Below are 19357 nucleotides of genomic sequence, written 5' to 3' on the forward strand. Positions count from 1 at the left end.
GCCTGGAGCACCCACTCCTTGTTCCTCCATTAAATCCCAAATACCCTCATTGCATCCAAGGGCTGTCACCCCAAGACACCTGACACCAAATGCCAGCCCCACCTGGTCCCTTGAGCTTTGAACTGTAAATGCCCAAGGTGAGCAGAAAGGGCAAGTCTATGACTGCACAAAAGGGCACAAATGGACAAGACATTGGCAGCAGAGGCCTGCCTAGAAAGGCTCCCCCAGTGTAGCTCAGCCTGGGCTTTGTTGCTTCTTCACCCTGCCCTGTCCTGTGAAACCAAGTGCACCTTGAACAGAGGCGGTGATGGGCAGGGTGTCTGGGGACAGCTCCACGCTCACCTGACTGGCCCCTGGCACGTTCAGACTGCACAGGAGTCCTGCACTCTGTAGAGGACACCAAGCCTGCTCTGCACTGAAGCTGGGATGCAAACCCACATCACATCCCAGGGTGCCCAAGCAGGGAAAAAACCAAGAGCTACAACTGCTGAGGGAGTTGCTCAACTACGTTCCTCTTTTCAAAAATGAAACTTTACTCTCCTGCCTGCCACAGCTTCTCAAAAAACGCAGAGCCAAGGGGAGCTGCTTTCCCCCCCTTAAGTCCAAATGTCAGGTTCCTCAAAGGTCCCTGCTGAGGCCACACGCTTTCCACTCATTTGAGCCACTTAAGATAAACCTGGGAGCTTGCCAAGTCAACCGCAGAACTCGCAACAGCCTGTGGCTCCAGCCCAGTACTGAAGCTACCTACCTGGAGTCAGCAGAAGAGCTGCATCCCCACCTGCTACCTGCCCTGCCAGGAAAAGGCTCCTCCACACCCATATGAGTTGGCCATACTCGGAGTCTGCAGACTGCCCACCCTCCATGCCACCAACACCCTCTGGATGGTGTCCACAAGCCTTGAGCCAGCAGAGCCAGACAGGTGTCCTCCACCCACCTGGCCGCACCTAGAGGTAGAGCCATCACGGTGGCCTGGACCCCAACACTCAAGGCTGTGCTGGGCGGGGACATCGAGAGGAACACCAATTGCAAACTGGTTTTCTTCATCCTGGTTTATTCTGTACTAGAAAACTAAATCCTTGGACAGAAATTGAAGGGTGGGCTTAATCCTCCTCCTCGTCATCCCCGGCTCCAGCCCCACCCTGGCCCTTCTTTGCATTCTTCCTCTTCACACGGCCTGGGCGGCCTCCCCCATACGGGGAGCGCAGAGAGAAGTCGATATGCTTCTGGGAGTCCAGGCGCACAATGAAGGACGGAATGTTCACCACCTGCTTGCGGACCCTGAAGGGGAGACGACAGCAGGTGAAGGCAACAGAGGGACCTACACCCCAGCTTTTTTAAATTTAAGGCAGGGTCTTGCTATATGACTGCATCGAGCAGGCTGGGCTTCCCAGAGTGCTAGGCAAACAGGCCTGTGCCTGCTGGGCCCCTGCATCCCTGCCTCTCAGCACTTGACCTCAGGAGTGAATTCACCAAGTTCACAATGAGGAGGACAAGAGTGCAGTGGCACTAACTGCAGTCTGGGAGTCACAGGAGATCAGAAATAGCTGAGCCCACCCACCCTCCAGAGACACCAAGAGCTGTTTGTTACCTGTCCAGCTGCCCGCACACTGGGCAGAGACCTTCGCAAGGTGTACGGCTTGAGCCGCAGTGACACTTGCGCTGGGCTATGGGGAGCCAAAGCCGCCCCCAGATCCCCCACAGCTTCCTGCAGAGTGCACCTGTCCCTTAAGATGAGCTCACAACCTTATCAGCTCATAGGGCTGCACGGGAGACAGGACAGCAGGGTCAGTATGGGCCACCACAGGGGGCCTGGGATGGGCTGGGGACCATCTGGGGCCCTGCTGCATGGTACCTGATGTGGCGCTGGCGGATGAGCACACGGGCGTGGTGGATGGACTTGGCCAGGCCCAGCTTGAAGACCTGAGTCTGCAGGCGCCTCTCCAGAAAGTCCTCAATTTTTAGGCCCAGGATGTAATCCAGCTTCATCTTGCCCTCATCCAGCACCCCGATGCGGACGAGTCGCCGTAGGAGAGCATTGCCTGGGAAGAGAGGACAGGAACACCCGGTCAAGGGCTCTGGCCTCAAACTCCTCGGGTACAAGTGACGTGACACAAAACTAAGAGCTAACTGATACAGAACTCAAAAAGGGAGTCACCAACAGAAGAAAGCTTTCCAGATGAAGCTCAGTTCAAATGCCCAGTGCTCAATCTCCAGAAGAAAAAAATATTATCTCACCTTTTTCAACAAAATAGCTTGAAATATTAAAACTTTCCCCAGACATCTACACTATCTCTACTACACAAGTCTACCAAATTTTCCTTAAATGTTTTTGACCATTTATTAAATAAAGCAAGTTAGCACCCAGGGCCCCTCCCTGCTGTCAGACATTTCAGGAACCCCACTATCTCCACTAATAGCAAAGGAATACACTGCACTGCTACACAATATACAGCCTTCAGGTATCCAAGCCTCACTAGCACCCCCATCTCAGGGGTGAAATAAAAGGAGGAGATCTGGGGATAGTCAAAGCTACCTAAAATGAAAGCAAAGAATGTAATTCAAATATACTTTTCTCCATTACACTAAAGATTGGAAGGTTGTTCAGTTAGACAACGGGCGGGCCTTCCACCCCTCAGCGAGGTCCACTAAGTTACAGAGAGTTGGATCCAAATCACGGTAAGGCCACCCCAAGGTCCTTGGGTCACACGCTTATCAGGCAGGAGGCCTGGGTTCAACCCCCAGGATTATGAACCTAACCTAATGTAAGGGGTTAACAGAGTTTTGTGCATTAACTGTGAAAACTTATAAAAACCCTTTGTGCTTCCTGTTATCTACTCTAAGAAATATATATTCTCCCTTTGGACTCAAGGCTGTTCAACAATAAATATTTCTTGTCAAGGCAACAAACTAACACAAACTCTCCCCAACCATCTCCTATAATGTAGTCAGCTTAAGATATATCTTATAAAAAATATACACTTATCACTACGCTGTAAAAAACCTTTTAGTTATGAACAGGTTGCAGCTGTGTCAAATGAATCTAGTTTCTGTTATTCTGTGCTAGATGACAAGTGTGCTTACCAATCTAGATGTGATCTCTGTTATAGATACCCCCCTGCTACCTTCGTTCGGAGCCGATCAGCCCTCTCCTGCGAGCGAGCGAAGTGGCTGACGGACCTGAGCTCAGTACATAAAAGCCTCTATTCTAATCTCTCTCTGGCTGACCTGGTTCCCCTGCAGCGTGACCCCTAACACCCAAAAGCTGGCTTCGGAATGAAGCCCCGACCCCGCGGCCTGCACCCACGCCTCTGCTCCCACGCACGCACCTTCGAAGAGCCGCCGAGGGTCCTTCTCGTCCAGCGTCAGCAGCTCCCGGGCCGCCTTGCGGATCTTGGCCAGGGTGAACTTGACCCTCCAGACCTCGCGCTTGTTCCGGAGCCCATACTCGCCTGCGCGTGGGGGAAGGAGTCACAGCGAGCGCGGGCTGGGTCAGAGGCCGGCGGCCGGCTTGGGAACACCAAAGCCTCCTAGACCCACTCTGCATTCGCTGTAGTTCGCCACCGCAGCGCCCACGCCCCGTGCTCGGCCTCACCACGCGCTCCCTTTCCCGGCCACGGACTCACTCACCGATCAGCTTCAACTCTTGGTCAAGGCGGGACTTCTCGAAGGGCCTCCGCGGGGTTACGTAGGTTTTACGACAAACCCAGCTCCTCGCCACGGGCATGCTGGCTCCGTGCGCCCGGCTGCGCCTGCGCAGAAGTCAGCCGTCGCGAGAGACTCCCAAGCTGGGGCGCAGTCCTAACCACAGCGCCACGAACTCGCGGTAGCCAGTCATCTCGCGAGAACAGCCCAGAGAAGTTTTAACCCCACAATCGCGCCGCACGCCCGTTCCACCAGCCCCCTCTTTCCTGACTGCTTTCACGTTCTTGTAGAAGGTTCTACGGCCCGTGCAATTATAAACCCCAAACCCTGACTCACCGGCGAGCAGATCTTCACGACCGAGAAAAAGGGCCGCCCGCGCCTACGGCTCGCTCTTATAACACCGGCGCCGCCTCGTGATGTCATTACGCAACGTGCACGCCTGCACCAATCAGAAGAGGCGCTGAGGGCGGAAGCGCAGTGGAGACGAGAAGGTGGGCAAGAGCGGCGTGTCGGGCTGGGCCGGCTTGGTGTGGCGGCTGTCTGTACTCGCAGTGGATTCGGCTTGCCGAGGCGCTGGGGAGGATGAGCGGTGTCGGACTTCTTTCTCTCCTACTGGACTGTGGTTCTTAACAAGTCAGGCACTGTCCTAGACTGGAGTCCTGCCGCCACTCCCGCCCCAGAGGCGCAGTGGGACCGGTTGTGCCCGACCTCTGTGGCCCGCAGCCAGCGGCTCTCCCAAGGCCCGGGCCCGGGGCCGGGGGCGCTTCCTGAGCCCAGAGTACCCTTGACCCCGCCCGGTGGCGGTGACTCCGGGACGGTGACGCGAGCGAGTATCCGCGAACGGCGGCCGCTGTTGTGCTTTGGCGACCAGTGCCCCGTCCACCCTCGCTACCGCTCCTTGGCCTTGCGTGCTATAGACGGACGCCCGCCAGCCTGCAATCCTGAGCAGCCTCCAATCCTGAGCAGCCTGCAATCCTGAGCAGCGACCGCCTTGCGGGGAGCCGCCCTCCCTCAGCCCCAGGAGTGCAACAGAATTTTGAGCAGCACAAGCATTTGTTCTTGTACACGAGCGCACTTATCAGTGAATAAAACGGCCGCTGGTAGAGAGGGAAACTGAGGCCAGGGGAGTTCGCGAAGATCCTGTCAGTGTGATGCTGCGACAGAAATGTACTGAACATTGAAGGAAGGTGGTTCTTCAGCCCGGTGAAGGCGCAGTGATTTTTCTAAATTTATGTTTCTTACCAAAACGAGGCGTTTCCATCCTGAGGTTTCTTTTGGGATCCCAGAGCAGGGGAAAATGTTCAGATTCCTATTGCAGTATATTGTGCTCCAGTTAATGTCAACTACTTTTCTTCAAAGAGCCCACAGCAGTTGGGTATGGTAATACACACCTGTAATCCCAGCTCTTGGGAGGCTGAGGCAAGAGGATCTCCTGCAGTTCAAGGCGAGCCTGACCTGCATACCAAGATCAGTCCTATTTTTCCAGAGCACCTGCTAAGTCACCAACAGGTTAAGCACATTTCTTAAAAAAGGGAAAAAAAAAAGTTTCTCAAGATTATAGGATTCCGAAATGAAGGCTAAGCAAATGAAAACAAGGTCGTGCTCCCCAGTCGGGGTCACCCACTCACTGTCACCTGCATTTTGCAGACGCAAAGCTAGGCAAAAAAAAAAAAAAGACTGCAGGTGTGCTCTGCTGTGAGGCTGCCAGCCAGGAGAAGCTATCTGCAGGCTGACTGATTAGGAAACCGCCCTGAACTTAAAGTTAGAATCGGGGACAAAAAATAGAGGAACTAAGCCTAGTGATGTATGCCGGGGACCCCAGTATTCTGGGAGGCTGAGCCAGGAGGATTGCAAGTTCAGGCCCACCTCAAGCAGCTTAGCAACCTGGCAAGACCCTGTCTCAAAAAATAAAGAGCAGGAGATGGAGCTCAGTGAGGACCTGGGTTCAATCCCAGGGTAAAAAAGATGTCTAAAAATGGGGGGGGGCGGCTGGGGCGATAGCTCAGTGGCTTAAGTGCCTGCCAGGCAAGTACAAGGTCCTGAGTTCAATCCCTTGTGCCCCCCTAAAAAAATGGGGAGGGCATGGTAGCACATGCCTGTAATCCCAGTGCTTAGGAGGCTGAAAACAGGAAGATCACGATGAGTCTGATCTGTAGTGAGAGACTAATGTACTAAATACATTAGAAAAAAAAAAATTGGGGGAAAGCTGCGTTATTAATCCCATCCTGGCCCTTTCCACAGGGAATGCCTGGCTTCCTGCATTGTTCCAAGAGATAGCAGTTTAACTTCCTACAAGCCCAGCAATTCACAACAGCCTGGGCTGTTTCTCAGAGATAAGGGGCTGGTTTTTTTGGCAGAGTGCTGCAGTATGCAGGTCAAGGTTCTTTTTCACAAGCGGTGATCAAAATACAGTGAAAGCAGGATGTAGCTCAGTGGCCAACGGCCTGCCTGGCAAGTGCAAGGTCCTGAGTTTGATTACCCGTACAAGAAAAAGAGAACCAGTGAACAGAGGGGTGTGGTGGTGCACACCTGTCATCCCAGCACTCAGGAGGCTGACACAGGAGGGTGGCTGTGAGTCTGAGGCCAGCTGGACTATGCAGCAAGACCCTTGTCTCCAAAACCCCCCAAAAGTACGCAGTACATGTTTACATATTAGAAGTTTATTACAGTAGTAAAAGACACTTCCATTAGTCCCCCTCCTCTTTGGCACTCTGAAGCAGTTGTGGAAGTCCTCTTTATGAGGTGCCAACTAAAAAATAAAAAAACTAAGTAGGCTGGGATGGTGCACAATGTAATCCCAGGATTCAGGAAGCCAAGGCAGGAGGATCACTGCAAATTCAAGCCCACCATGGGCTACAAAGTGAATTCAAGGCCAGCCTGAACTGATACTGATTTTTTTTTTTTTTCCTGGAACTGGGGATTGAACTCAGGCCATTGTGCTTGCCAGGCAAGCGCTTATTCTACTGAGCTATCTCCCCAGCCCCCTGAACTGCATACTGAAACCCTGACTCAAAAAGACCAAAAATAAAAAACAAAAGCCAACCAACCACACAGAGACTGCTGCTCTGAGCACCATCAACCAAAGGCAGTGTCAAAACCTGGCAGTGTCCTCGCCCACCCCACCCACCAGATCTGGCGGTGTATGACTCCTGGCGCCTCCCCAGATCTGCAATAACCAGGGCAGGTCAATGTTTTGAATATGTTCAATTAAAGCAGCCACAGCAGTGCCACTAAGCACACAAAAGAGGACTCCCAGAAGCACTTCAGAAAGTGACAAACATAAGCTAGGTGTGGTAGCACACCCCTGTAATCACAGCACTCCTGAGGGGCTGCGGCTGGAGGCATGCTGTGAGTTCAAGGCCAGCCTGAGCTACATAGCAAGACCCTGTATCAAAGATCAAAAAAAAAAGCCAAATGACCTGTGTGTTCAATCCACAGAGATGATGTGTCCTTTATGTTGTTGTTGCTTTTAGTGTTTTGTTTTTGTTTTGGTACCAGGGATTGAACTCAGGACCTTGTGCTTGCTAGCCAGCCACTTAAACCTGCAGAGCTACATCCCTGACCCTGTTTGGTTTTTTAAATAGTCTTGCTGTTAAAGATCAATTTTGGGTTGGTGAGCTAGCTCAGCGGTCTAAAGCGCCTGCTTCAGCAAGCTTGGGGATGGAGGCTCAAGATCCCCAGCACAGCACATCTTGCCAGCCCTGCCCTTAGGGTGGGCTGAGCCCTCAGGAAAGCTAAAACTAAAAAACAAAGTATCAGTCTCAGAAAGTGTTGGGATTACAATTGAGCACCACCACACCCAGCTCTAATTCCTTTTCATTTTTACCAATATGATCTATGAAAATGGGTGACTTACACTTGTGTTTGTTTGGCTGGCTCTTCTCTGAGACTGTGTAAGCCCTGGTGGCCTGGAGCCCAGAGCAGTCCTCCTGCCTCAGTGCCCCCGCCCACCGGGCCGAGATGCAGGCCTGTGCCAAGAGGCTCCGCGACATTTGTGTCTGTATTGCATTTGCCTTTCTGTGAATTGTCTTGTATACCTTCTACCCACGTGGGAAGTAGGATAACAGAACATAAGATTTTTCTCTCTTTTTGAGACAGGGTCTCACTATGCAGCTCAGGCTGGCCTTGAGCTCACTTTGTAGCCCAGGCTGGTCTGAACTCACAGTGATCCTCGGGCTTCAGCCAAGTGCTGGGATTACAAGTGTGTGCTACCGCACCCGCACCCGTGGGATCTTTATTTTTTGTGGCTGTATCCAATGTTTGACTTTTTTTTTTTTTTTTTGTACCAGGGATCAAACTCAGGACATGGCCTGAGGACTAGGCATGTGCTCAAGCCACTGAGCTCATATCCCACGCTGATAGCATTCATCAAGACAGCGGGGAGAAAAAGTCTCTTCCACAACTTCTCACTCCCTTCAGGGTAATGTAAGGCTCTGCAGATTCCAGTGGTCTCCTGGTTGTTGGCTACGGGGTTTTTGGAGACAGGGTCTGGCTATGTAACCCAGGCTGGCTTCAAATTCATAATCCTCCTGCCTCAGCTTCCCAAATGCCTGGCTGTGATCAGAGATTTGGGTTCTGATAGCTTTATATTAACAGCTAGGTCTATGGCTTCTCAAGTTAAAGGTTAAAAAAAAAAAAAGAAAGAAAGACACCAGCTCTTGGTCTTGGGCAAAATTAGCCCAAGGGCACAGTAACAGTAATTCCTCATTGGATTAAAAAAAAGCCTAGGGGGCCAGCCAGATAGCTCAGTGGATTAAAGCGCCTATTTAGGCAGACACTGGAGCAGGAGCTTCCATTGGATCTCGCCTGCTGTGTGGGCCCGGCCCCCAGGCATGCTGAGAAGGCGACACAGACTGGGCACGGTGGCATGCCTGTAATCCCAGTGCTTGGGAAGCTGAAAACATGAGAATCATTACAAGTCCCATCTGTGTAGTGAGACCCTGTAGACCCTGCAGACCCTGTACTAAGTTAATTAATTAATTAATTTTGGCAGAACCGGGGATTGAACTCAGGCCCTTGCACTTGCCAGGGAAGCACTTATTCCACTGAGCCATCTCCCCAGCCCCCGGTACTAAATTAAAAAAAAAAAAAAGCACAGTGCACAGTGTGGAGTGTGGCATCCGTGGTGACAGCGTGGTGGTCAGGTCTCAAGTACATCCTCTCCAGTGTCGCCGGCCTACTCCTCACAGCAGGGTGTGGGGACACGGTGACCCCCACAGCCCGGGAACATGGGTGTGATGAGGTCTACATGACTTTGCTTCTATATGACTGTAAAAATATTAATTATCAGGCTGGCCAGATAGATCAGTGGACTAAAGTGCCTGCTTGGGAAGAGCCCAGGGCCAAGTTTCAGTCCGTGAGCCGTGCCGCCTGCCCTCGGGGCACACGGGACTCGGCGTGGTGGCGCACACCTGTAATCCCAACGCTTGGGAGGTTGAAAACAGAATCACTGTGAGTCCAATCTACGTAGTGAGACCCTGTAGACCCTGTACCAGACACACAGAAAGACTCTCTTAATTATTATGTAGATGGGGTAGCACGTGCCCGTCCCAGTACGCAGGTCGAGGCATAAGGATCACTTAAGTCCAAGGTTGGAGACCAAGGTAGCACGGCCCCACCTCAAAAAAGAAAACCCATGAGGCGTCCCCGTCCTGGCAGACTAGCTGCCAACAGGAACGGGCCACACAAGCTGCACAGGTGTGTGCAGCACGCTGCACGCTGGGAAGAAAAGGGTCGCGAATGAAGGTATGAATTACAATATGAAGATGGTATAGAAGAATTCTAAGTTCCACATTTTCCCACAAAATTATAAACTACTGATTCATTCAGCAACGTACTGAGGGCTGAGTGCCAGGAACAGTTCTTGGAACTGGGGTACTACACAGTGAACACTGCTGTCAGGGCCAGGGGTATAGCTCAGCTGCATGGCAGCTACCTGGCAAGCACACGGTTCTGAGTTCAATTCCTAGTATGGAAGCGAGCGAGCAAGCAAGCAAACGAGCTGGGGAGACAGCTCGGTGGTCTAAGCACCTGCCAGGCAAGCTCAAGGACCCAGGTTCAATCCTGGTACCACATGCCATGCCAGCCCCAGGAGCCTAGGCACTGGTGCTTGCCACCGAAACTGGGCGTGGTGGCACAACCTATAACCCCAGCGCTGAGGAGGCTGTGACAGGAGGATCGCTGCGAGTCCCAGGCTGCACTGTGTAGCAAGAGTACCAAATGATGAATAGCAAGCAAGCAAGCTGTCCTTAGCTAGGAAGAACCGCATGCCAGCACCTGTGGGGGAGGGGAACAGTCACGTCCACAGGGGACTCCGAGGACCGCACATGCTAGCGTGCCCATGAAGGTGCCAGTCCATCCTGCAACGCATCCTGCCGAAGCTGCTCCAGAAAGACCCGTGACCTCCAGGGGCTAGGACTGAAGGGTAGTTGCAACCAGGCAAGAGGGATCGTTTGGGTATGACAGAAACCACCTAAAGTTAGAGTACAGTGACAAACGCATAACCCTGGACTCTAAAGTCAGTGACTTGGGCACTTTGTGAATTTTATCACACATGCTGCATCTCAATAATGCTATTTTAGAAAGCAGCTTGCAAGGGCAGGAAGATTGTTCAACGGCATAAGCACCTGGTAAGTGCAAGGTCCTGAGTTCGATCCCCAGCACTATGAAAAACAAAAAGCATAAAGACAGGGCCGGCCAGATAGCTCTGCAGATTAAAGTGCCTACTTAGGCAGACACAGGGACCGGGGTTCGATCTCCAGCCTGCCATGCCAGCCCCACCCCCGGGACGTGCTGAGATGGCAACTGAGGTTGGGGGTGGTGGTGCACGCCTGTAACCCCAGCACTTGGGAGGCTGAAAGTGGGAGGATCGCTATGAGTCCAATCTGTGTAGTTAGACCCTGTAGATCCTATACTACTACTACTACTACTAATAATAATAATAACAGTAATAATAAAATGAGTAAGAAAGATGGGCCAGGCACTTTGGAGGCTAAGGCAGGACTGCAAATTCTGGGCCAGCTTGGGCTGCATGGTGAGACTCTGTCACAAAAAACCAACAACCCTGGGGCTGGGGAGATGGCTCAGTAATAAGCACTTTCCTGGCAAGCGCAAGTTTCTAAGTTCAATCCATGGTGCCACCAAAAAAAAAAAAAAAAAAAAAAAAAACAACGCTGCCTGCAAAAGACATAGAGCATGGTAATCGTAAGAGTGGTAAAGCGAGAGCCAGCGAGATAGCTCAGCGGACTAAGTGCCCACTTGGGCAAGTACAGGGACCAGGGTTCAATCCTGGCACATGTTGTGCCAGCCTCACCCCTGGGGTGTGCTGAGCTGCCTACTGAGTCCAGGCTGGGTGGCACACATCTATAAGCCCAGCACTGGGGGGGCTGAAAGCAGGATCACTGTAATGAGACCCTGTACCAAATACATTTAAAAAAAAAAAAAAATAGTGGTAAGGCCAACCAAGGGGACCTACGGGAAGAGTGTTAAATATTAATTTGGGTCACACGTAAAGTCCCACTGACAAGCCAGTCAGCCAGCAGTGAGGGACAAGCCCCTGTGGCTGCCCAGGGTCAGCGGTTCACAGCGGTCAGAGGATGGCAAAGGAGTGAGTATGTGACCACTGCACGCAGGAAGAACGAAGAATGGGGAACCTGCAGCGCAGGCTTCGGCGGCCGCCCTGAGCTGGACCTCTGGAAGTGGCGCAGTCTGACTTACCTTTGCACCGAGGGTCCCACTGCTCTTGCTGACAGCAAGGTCCCAGGCAGAATGCGGCTGGGTTAGGGGGCCGCAGTCAAGGGCACAGCTGGGCCAGTGCTGGCGGTGGAGGCGGCTCCACAGCGTTCTGGAAGCAGCAGCCATGGGGTCCCACCGCGGCGGGGCTGTGGGCCCCCACCTGACAGTCTGTGTGTCTGCGTCTGGGGCCCTGTGCGTGGAACCCAGGCCCCTGCGCAGGCCAGGCCAGGCTGCTGCTGCTGCCGAGCTACAGCCTCGGCCCGGCCCTTTCAGTTTGGGTTTTCCAGGCAGGTCCTGTACAGATGCCGGCCAACGTCGAGCACAATCTTTCCTCATGAGAAACCGCATGGTGACACACGGGGACTTCTAAGTATTGTGGAGTGAGGAGAGGGGCTGGGAACCGTGTGCGAGCCAGCCGCCGAACACACCGCAGTGCCAGCCTGGCAGCAGGGGGCGCCCTTTGTAAACCAGTGCATTCCAGGAAGCTGAGAGTCTATGAAGGTAGTTTACTGAAAGGGGCAAGAAAGGCGAAGCTGAGGGAAAGAAAACCTAAATGATCACAGGAAGAGACTTTCAGCTCAGAATCTTTCTATGTAAATGTATTAAATGAACAAAATCTGTGACACAAAATAACACTGCATGTTAAGACCGACACATAAATATTACAGTATTAGTAACGTGCCAGCAATTTCTCAGGACAAAGGTAACAGTTTACTTTATAAGTGTACACTTGTGCTGGGTTGTTCGTTTTGGCTGGTTGCAGGACGGAGGCCTGAACGCAGGGCCTTCCCACAGAGCCCCACTCCCAGGCCTTCTTCATGTTGGGAGACAAGACCTTGCCAAGCTGCTGTGCTACCTGGGCTGGCCTCAAACTTGTGATCTTCCTGCCTCAGCCTCTAAGTAGCTGGGATCACAGGTGTGCAGCACTCCACCCAGCAACCGGACACAGTGAGGAGAGGCACGCTGACGCCTCAGGCGTAGGCAGGCCCCTTATTCCCTGGCTGGCTGACATGGGGGCGCCCTACCCCTTCTCCCTGCACCCGTGGATGCAGATGAAAGTGTCCTCGTTCCTGGGGTTCTCACAAATGTGACAACTACTCAACAAGTTTATTGAGACCTGAGCCCTGAAGAAACTGAGCGAAAGCAAACCCAGCGCCCACTGTCAAGAAGCCCACAGTCTGGACACGGGCAAGCACGCACGGCGCGCAGCCGAGGAGAAGCCTGCGCAGCTGCACGCTCAGGCCCCTGGGTCAGAACGAACCTCAGAGCGCGGCAGGAAGCGTGGCCTCCGCAGTGCTGCTCTGCTCAGGCCCAGGGAGCCAGCCCAGCGGCCGTCGGGCTCACTGCAGGCTGGCCCACTGCAGGGAGGTGTAGACCACCCGGCCCTCCGGCTGCGGGGAGCACAGCAGCAGCGTCTTTCTCACGCTGGTTCCCAGGCGGCCGGCAGAGATCAGATCCTGGAGCGGGATGGGGTCGTCGGGAGCCCAGCACTGGGCAATGTAGTGGGCGTGGAAGCGCAGCGGGTCGCCTGGAGGACAGGACAGGGAGGCTCGAGAGTGTCCATGGCAGAGGACTAGGTCACCCCGGGACACCACCACAGGCTCCTTTTACAACTGGTCGTAGAAACTCTGCAACATACACTCTTACAGCAAGGTATTCCACAGCTAGGGGGTTTTCTTGCTAATAGCACCATAAAATACCTGTAACGACGACTATGCTGTTTTTTGGCTTTGGTTTTTTTGAGACAGGGTCTCGCTATGTAGTTCAGGCTATCCTTTCACTCACTATGTTGACTAGGCTGGCCTCCAACTCGTAGCAATCCTGTAGCAATCCTCCTGCCTCGGCCTCCTGAGTGCCAGGATTTATGCACCACCCTGCCCAACTGATTATAGTATTTTGGTATCACTCAAAACTGCTAACAAATGGAAGCAATCAAAACACAGACTGAAAGTGATGGATGACGTAGAGTGTGCCTAAGGAGAGTCACATGGAGAGAAAACATTCTCTCAGGCTTTCACAGAGAGCACACTGGCCAAGCAATGGCCGTGACTCATCCACATGGCTGACACTGACAAAGGTTCTACAATCTGAGGTACAGGATCTCAGCATAAATCCTGAGGGCATTTCACTGACCTTCTCAGACCCAAAAGCTACAACTCTTGTTGCACAGGTCCTGCTTTACCTTGGTCTTAACCATCCAGTAGAAAAGTATAAAAACCAAGTATAAGAAGTAAAGCCATGCTGTTATGTGGAGCTGTAGGGGACTCAGGTCAACAATTTCTGACACTGCCAGTCAAGCGGAAGACCCAATTGTATTATGGACTACTGGGCTCTTAGAATATTTTGCTGAGTTAACACACCTATAATATTCAAATAATGGAACTAAACAAAAAAAGGGGATACAGATGAATGTCCATTTTGTATCTGTGTATTCAAAATGGTTAGGATAGATATATAGTTGCATTCTCTTAATGAATAGAGGGATTTGTTGTAATAGTGTTTGTAAATAGGATATCATGTCTGCATCTTGTACGGCAAATAACCACTAGGAAGAATGTATGCAATGTGTTAATTACTGAAACTGTCATACTGATTTGATTTGAAACTGTCTCATTGCTATTTGTCTCTCAATAAAATTATGAAAAAAAAACAACCCACACAGACTGGCTACATTCACAGTACATCCATAAAACTAAGCACAGAATTTATACAACTAGTAAGCTTACAGGAACACCACCATGGAACAAGATCAAGGATACACTGAGCGAAGCAGGGGAGGGACTCAAGGTATCACACCGCGAGCAGCATATAATCTCACGCACAAAACAAGTAAGCAGCCATGGTGGGGCGCACCCCTGTCGTCCCAGCACTCAGGAGGCTGAGACTCAAGGAGAGCTTCAACTCTGAGGCCAGCCTGCTCTACAAAGTGAGTTCCAGGCCAGCCTATAATATATGAGATCCCATCTCAAGAAACCAAAGAAGTAAGGAACCGAATATGTGGCGACCACGAGCATATACGAAGAACTGTGCTAAGAGCCAGCAACAGTCAAAGCCCCAAGGAACTCCAAGGATGGTTGAGAAGTGACCCCACAGGCTAAAAGAGAGGCAGCTAATCTACGGCATGAGTGCTGCGGGCTGTCTGTATCACCGAAAGCTCTAAAAAGTTCACCATTACTGGGCTAACCCTAAGGCAGGAACTGGGGGTGCGGCTCAGTGGTGGAGCCCTCGCCTACACCTCAGAAAAGATGGTACTGCACAACAGAACAACATAAAGAGGTCAGCAAGCGTTTGCAGAATGAGCCGGACACGCGTAACCTCAGCTCGCGGGCCCGTTGCAAGTGCTCGGCTCAGCCGGAGCAGCGCCACAGCAGCTGCACCCACACACCGGGCGGGGGGCTGGGCACCAGCAACACTCCACTCACAAAAGCAGCTGGTGGGTCAAGCGGGCCTGGGGCTGTTGTTGGGCCCCGAACAGGGTGGTCTACACAGGCGGAACAGGTGCCTGCCTGAGCCAGGCACTGCTCAGAAAAATAACCAACAGGCCACAGAAACCTGAAAGGGCAAGGCTGTGACACCCCTGCGAGGGGACTGTCACCACATCTCCACAAGACCCAACTTGGCAGTGGGCTGCTAGAGACCCCTACAGGAGCCAGCACTGGTCTGGGTGCGGCATACACGGCAGCGGTGAGCAGAGAGCAACCCCAAGCCACGCAGGAAGGGAGGTGGGGATAAAAGAACTGCGACCCCAACGCAGCAGCAGCAGCAGCAGCAGCAGCAGCCGCCCGGAGAACGCAGTCACCGCACTGTGCTGCCAATACACACAGCTTCAGCTCCGTCACCAACACAGGCTTGGGCCCTCGCTCAGCAGCACGGCGCCTGCCTGCCTGGCAAGTGCCTCGTCCTGAGCTCACTTCCCAGTACCGGAACAAAACACGCCTGGGAAGCTAAGCCCGCAAGTGCTTTCCCGGAGGCTTAGCAACGTTTAAACTCCAGAACGTTTAACAACAAGCTCAGAAACAAACAACAGATCCACAATTCAACATAATTATCATATAGTGTATGTTTTTGGCCTATTAGGCTGGTTATTTATCTGTGTTTAGAATAATTCATAAAGACAATGTGATGCTAGCAAAAAATTAAAAAATGTAAAAACCAAAAATGTAGATGGAAAAGGGGAAAAAAACTAAGACACATTTCATATATGTACCAATTCCCCATAACAAATGGGATCATGTACTATGAACACAAAAACACACAAAAAGATACACATGAGAGTTTCAGATTGGAATACTAACATTTAGGAACAAGAATTTCTGCCTATGTAGTACACTATTTAATACTTCAGAAACAACACCCCTAGGAGTGGCTAAAGCTGAAAAGTGGTCATATGCATGAGGGCAGGACAAGGCCTCAGTGCCAAAGCAGTGAAGCCACCTCAGTCCTAAGAAAAGCATCCTGCCTGGACAATTTTGACTATGAGCTGCTAGGCAACCTTGTGGTTCTTGATACTAACTTTGCAAAGGTATAAGTAAACACCCCCCCCCCCCGTTGCTGTTGGATCCTTTGCCCATCTTTTCCTCATTCCTGCTGACATTTCTTCCCAGGGTTCACTGAGAGATCAGCTAGTCCCTACAATACCCCTCAGCTCTAACAGGCCAGCCTGTGGATCCACGTAAGATGTAGCATAAAGTCATTAAGCAACTGAAACTTGTTACTTTCCCCCAAAGTGGCTTTTTTGTTTGTGCAGAAATGGGGTCTCCCAGTGTTGTCCAGGCTGGCCTAGAACTCCTGGCTCAAGCAATCCTCCTGTCTCAGCTTCCTGAAGACTTACACCTATAAAACATACATTACTACATTGCTGGATATTTAAGTGATATGTATCTGCAAAACTCTACAAACATGCCACTGAATTACACACACACACACACACACACACACACATACACACACGTGCACCTGTTCTTTCCCTCTCCTTGTTCAGATTTTCCCTATGCATGTGCACCTACATCAATCTAATAACTATACTGTCGCTCTATTAACTGCTATGTTTGGCTACTAACCTATTAACATTTTAGATGTTCATCAATTTTTTAGAACAGTTTATAATCCTGTACCCAATATCCTTTTTTTTGGCGGAACTGGGGATTGAACTCAGGCCCTTGCGCTTGCCAAGGAAGCACTTATTCCACTGAGCCATCTCCCCAGCCCTCTTCTTCTTCTTCTTTTTTTTTTTTTTAGATAAGGTCTCACTGTGTAATTCAGACAGAGCTTGAATTCACTGTGTAGCCCAGGCTGGCTTCAAACTTGGGGAGATCTTCCTGTCTCAGCCTCCCAAGTGCTGGGATTACAGGTACATGCCTTCAAGGCTGGCTGTCAATATTTTACTCTTCTTTCTCTTCTTTATACACACATGTGAATACTTCTCAGTGACTCTTATGGGTCTGCGGAAGTAATTAGTATAATTTGCTGAGCTGCCCCCTAAATGAATTCCCACAAGCTTCTCACCTTTTTATCTCTCTAGAAGCTGAGAAGAGACAAAAGAATAAAACATATTGGAGTGTAGTGGAGTATGTAATCAGTAATTGCATGTACTTAGGAGGTGTGGCAGGAAGGTCACAAGTTTGAAACCAGCCTGGGCAACTTTGGAAGACCTTGACTTAAAATTAATGAAAAAAAGAGGAGAGCTGTGAAGGTAGCTAAGTGGTTACCATGTGCAAGACCCTGGGTCCAATCCCCAGTACTCTGCAGGGAAAGGGAGGAGGGATAAAGTATAGAATGTACCCAAAGGTGAGGGAAGGCCCAGGCACCGAGGTCCCCAGTCCCAACTCACCGGGATACACCAGGAAGTCGCCCCCGAACTTGCCGGCTGCGCTGAGGAAAAAGCCGCGCTCCCACAGGTCTCGGTAGATGCTATAGCGCAGCTCGTGGGCGGGCCGGCCAGCATGGGGCCAATCTTGGGACTTCACGCGCCAGTCCAGTGGCCTGGCCTTAACTGGCCAAGGCCTGGCGGTGGCCAGTTGGACAAGGAGGGCAGACCTGGGCAATGGCGCTGCCCCGTCCGAAGCTGCTGGAGGAGAGGGCGCTGGAGAAGCGGAGAGAGGAATGCGATGAGCAGGGACGACCAGGTCCCCAGGTGAGGGGAGACCCAGTCCCAAGTCCCCTCCCGCACCCCACCCACCTGCCTCCTCCTGCTCCCCGGAGGCCTGGTCACCACCCGACTCGGCCCGCGGCTTGGTCTCGTTCCCTTCACTCCCTTCGTCAGCTCGGCCCCCGCTGGCCCCGGAATCCTGCTCCAGCTTCTGCTTCTTGGCAGCCTGGCCTTCTGCAATCTTCCCCAGGAGCTCCTGACGCCGGTTTTCACGGGCCTCGGCCGCCAACGCGCTCTGCTCCTGGAAGCTCTGCTCTTGCTGGCGTCGGAACGATGCCAGAGCCTGAGAAGCGAAGGCTAGAACTGGAACCCAGGCCCGGTTTACAGGTCGAGCCACTCCACAACCGGGCTTCCAGGACTCCCCATGAGCGCCCGGGGTTCTCACCTGGCCGTGCTGGCTGGGATCCGGGCGAGGGGCGCTGACCAGGGTCACGGCGCCGATCTCAGCCAAGAGCCGCGCCTCTTCGGGCAAAAGCAGCAGCGGGAGCCCCAGGCGCGAGTTCTGGCGGGGCCCTCGGGGCAGAGCGCCCACCGCGCGACCCCCCACGCCCAGGCGCTCCCGCAGCGCCTGCACCGCCTCGGCGCCCCACACCAGCGAGCGGCCGTTCGCCACCTCCACCACCAGCATCCTCCTAAGGAGCGGGGACGCGGCGATCACCCCAACACCGCCATGACGCCTCGGGGGCACCCACAGCGCGGGCTCTCGAAGCCACCAGCAACCGAGGCCAGGCCGCCCCCGTGAGGCCCGCCCCCGCAGGCCGGACCCAGAGCCTCCCCCGGACACTCGGACGGACGTTAGCGGCTCCTGTCACTGAACCTTCCAATCCGCGGCCAGGCCGCGCTCTAAATTACACTTCCCCAGCGCGAAACCCCGCCCCTTCCCGAATTTGCGCGACTCGGCTCTCCCAGGTTCCCCGCCCGGCCGAAGCCGCAGCCCCGCCCCCTTCCGAACGTCACAACTCCGCCTTCCGGAACTCTCGGTTTCCGTCCGTCCCACGGCCTCTAGCCCCGCCCCACGGCAGACGTCACCGTCCAGACCCCGCCCCGGGCCCTTGACGCTCCGGGAGCTGCCTCACCCCACTAGCGAGCGCTGGCTCCTCTCAGGCCCGGCCACTGCCGTCGGACAGAGCCAGCCTGCATCTCTACCACTAACTCGCACTGCAGGCGGAGGTCCGCCCTGCACCATGCGAGCCCCTGCGTCTCGCTCCTCCGCCGACGGACACGAGCGAGAAACGTGCCGCCGCCCCAGCCGCGAGCCTCCCGCTGCAAGCTGGGCACTTGAGGGAGGCTCAGCACCCGGCCGCCCCTGTGCCCCGAGTCCTCCCAGGGCCCGCCCCTCCTGGCGGCCCCGCCTTCCTCCTGAAGTCTAGCGCAGTTGGCTCTGCCTATCCTTATACCTAGGTCACTTACACCCAGTTCTTTTCGAAGCAAACCGAAGCTCCGCCATGCCCACAACCTTGAGTCCTGGACTATGCCGAAGGCAGCCGGGCTTGCGGCCCCGCCCACACCCCGTGGGCTCGGGCTCCCGACTGCGCCCGAAGGTATCCGAAACAGGGACAGGTCCGACCGACCGAGCCTCCAGGCCGGAAGCGCCGGCCCCGCCTCTCCAGCCCGAAGCCCCGCCTCTCCCCTTTGCACGGCTCTGCGCCGGCGCTGGGCAGACAGAGCTACTGGGTTCGAGCGCAGGCGGAGCTCACGCTACTTCCCTGTGTGTTGCAGTCCGGCCGATCCCCGACGGCGGCGGTGCCCCCGGGCCCGGACTGCGCGGCCCTGCTGGCCCCGGCGGGAGCTGCGGAGCGGAGGAGGCGTGGCGCGAGCCGCGGCGGGCACTCA

General features: G+C 53.5%; 2 protein-coding genes across 3 annotated transcripts; both read right to left on the reverse strand.

Annotated features, from left to right (window-relative positions):
• Nucleotides 1–1031: 1031 nt before the first annotated feature.
• Rps9 (ribosomal protein S9) lies at nt 1032–4081 on the reverse strand. Its single transcript, XM_004648346.2, has 5 exons — nt 3979–4081; nt 3628–3749; nt 3327–3449; nt 1853–2039; nt 1032–1278 (listed from the first exon to the last, which is right to left on the reverse strand). The coding sequence occupies exons 2-5, from the start codon at nt 3722–3724 to the stop codon at nt 1101–1103; spliced, it is 585 nt and encodes a 194-aa protein (XP_004648403.1). The 5' UTR covers nt 3725–3749; nt 3979–4081; the 3' UTR covers nt 1032–1100.
• Nucleotides 4082–12584: 8503 nt separating this feature from the next.
• Tsen34 (tRNA splicing endonuclease subunit 34) lies at nt 12585–19020 on the reverse strand. 2 transcript variants are annotated; one of them, XM_023708562.1, is made up of 5 exons: nt 18935–19020; nt 17910–18156; nt 17555–17807; nt 17207–17458; nt 12585–12904 (listed from the first exon to the last, which is right to left on the reverse strand). In XM_023708562.1, the coding sequence occupies exons 2-5, from the start codon at nt 18150–18152 to the stop codon at nt 12717–12719; spliced, it is 936 nt and encodes a 311-aa protein (XP_023564330.1). In that variant the 5' UTR covers nt 18153–18156; nt 18935–19020; the 3' UTR covers nt 12585–12716. The 2 variants fall into 2 exon arrangements, with proteins under 2 accessions (XP_023564330.1, XP_004648404.1); XM_004648347.2 differs by lacking the exon at nt 18935–19020 and having other exon boundaries at nt 17910–18287.
• Between the last annotated feature and the right edge of the window lie 337 nt (nt 19021–19357).

The sequence above is a fragment of the Octodon degus genome, unplaced genomic scaffold (genome assembly GCF_000260255.1).
Source record: "Octodon degus isolate 3935 unplaced genomic scaffold, OctDeg1.0 scaffold00393, whole genome shotgun sequence".
NCBI classification, from domain to species: domain Eukaryota; kingdom Metazoa; phylum Chordata; class Mammalia; order Rodentia; family Octodontidae; genus Octodon; species Octodon degus.

Coding starts and splice junctions, on each gene's coding strand:
- Rps9 (XM_004648346.2), bottom strand. CDS start 3,724: ATGCCCGTGGCGAGGAGCTGGGTTTGTCGTAAAACCTACGTAACCCCG. Junction 2,040..3,326: donor CCCTCGGCGGCTCTTCGAAG/GTGCGTGCGTGG, acceptor CTCTCTTCCCAG/GCAATGCTCTCCTACGGCGA. Junction 1,279..1,852: donor ATCCGCCAGCGCCACATCAG/GTACCATGCAGC, acceptor TCTCCCCTTCAG/GGTCCGCAAGCAGGTGGTGA.
- Tsen34 (XM_023708562.1), bottom strand. CDS start 18,152: ATGCTGGTGGTGGAGGTGGCGAACGGCCGCTCGCTGGTGTGGGGCGCC. Junction 17,459..17,554: donor CGGGGAGCAGGAGGAGGCAG/GTGGGTGGGGTG, acceptor CCGCTTCTCCAG/CGCCCTCTCCTCCAGCAGCT. Junction 12,905..17,206: donor CGACTTCCTGGTGTATCCCG/GTGAGTTGGGAC, acceptor CCTGTCCTCCAG/GCGACCCGCTGCGCTTCCAC.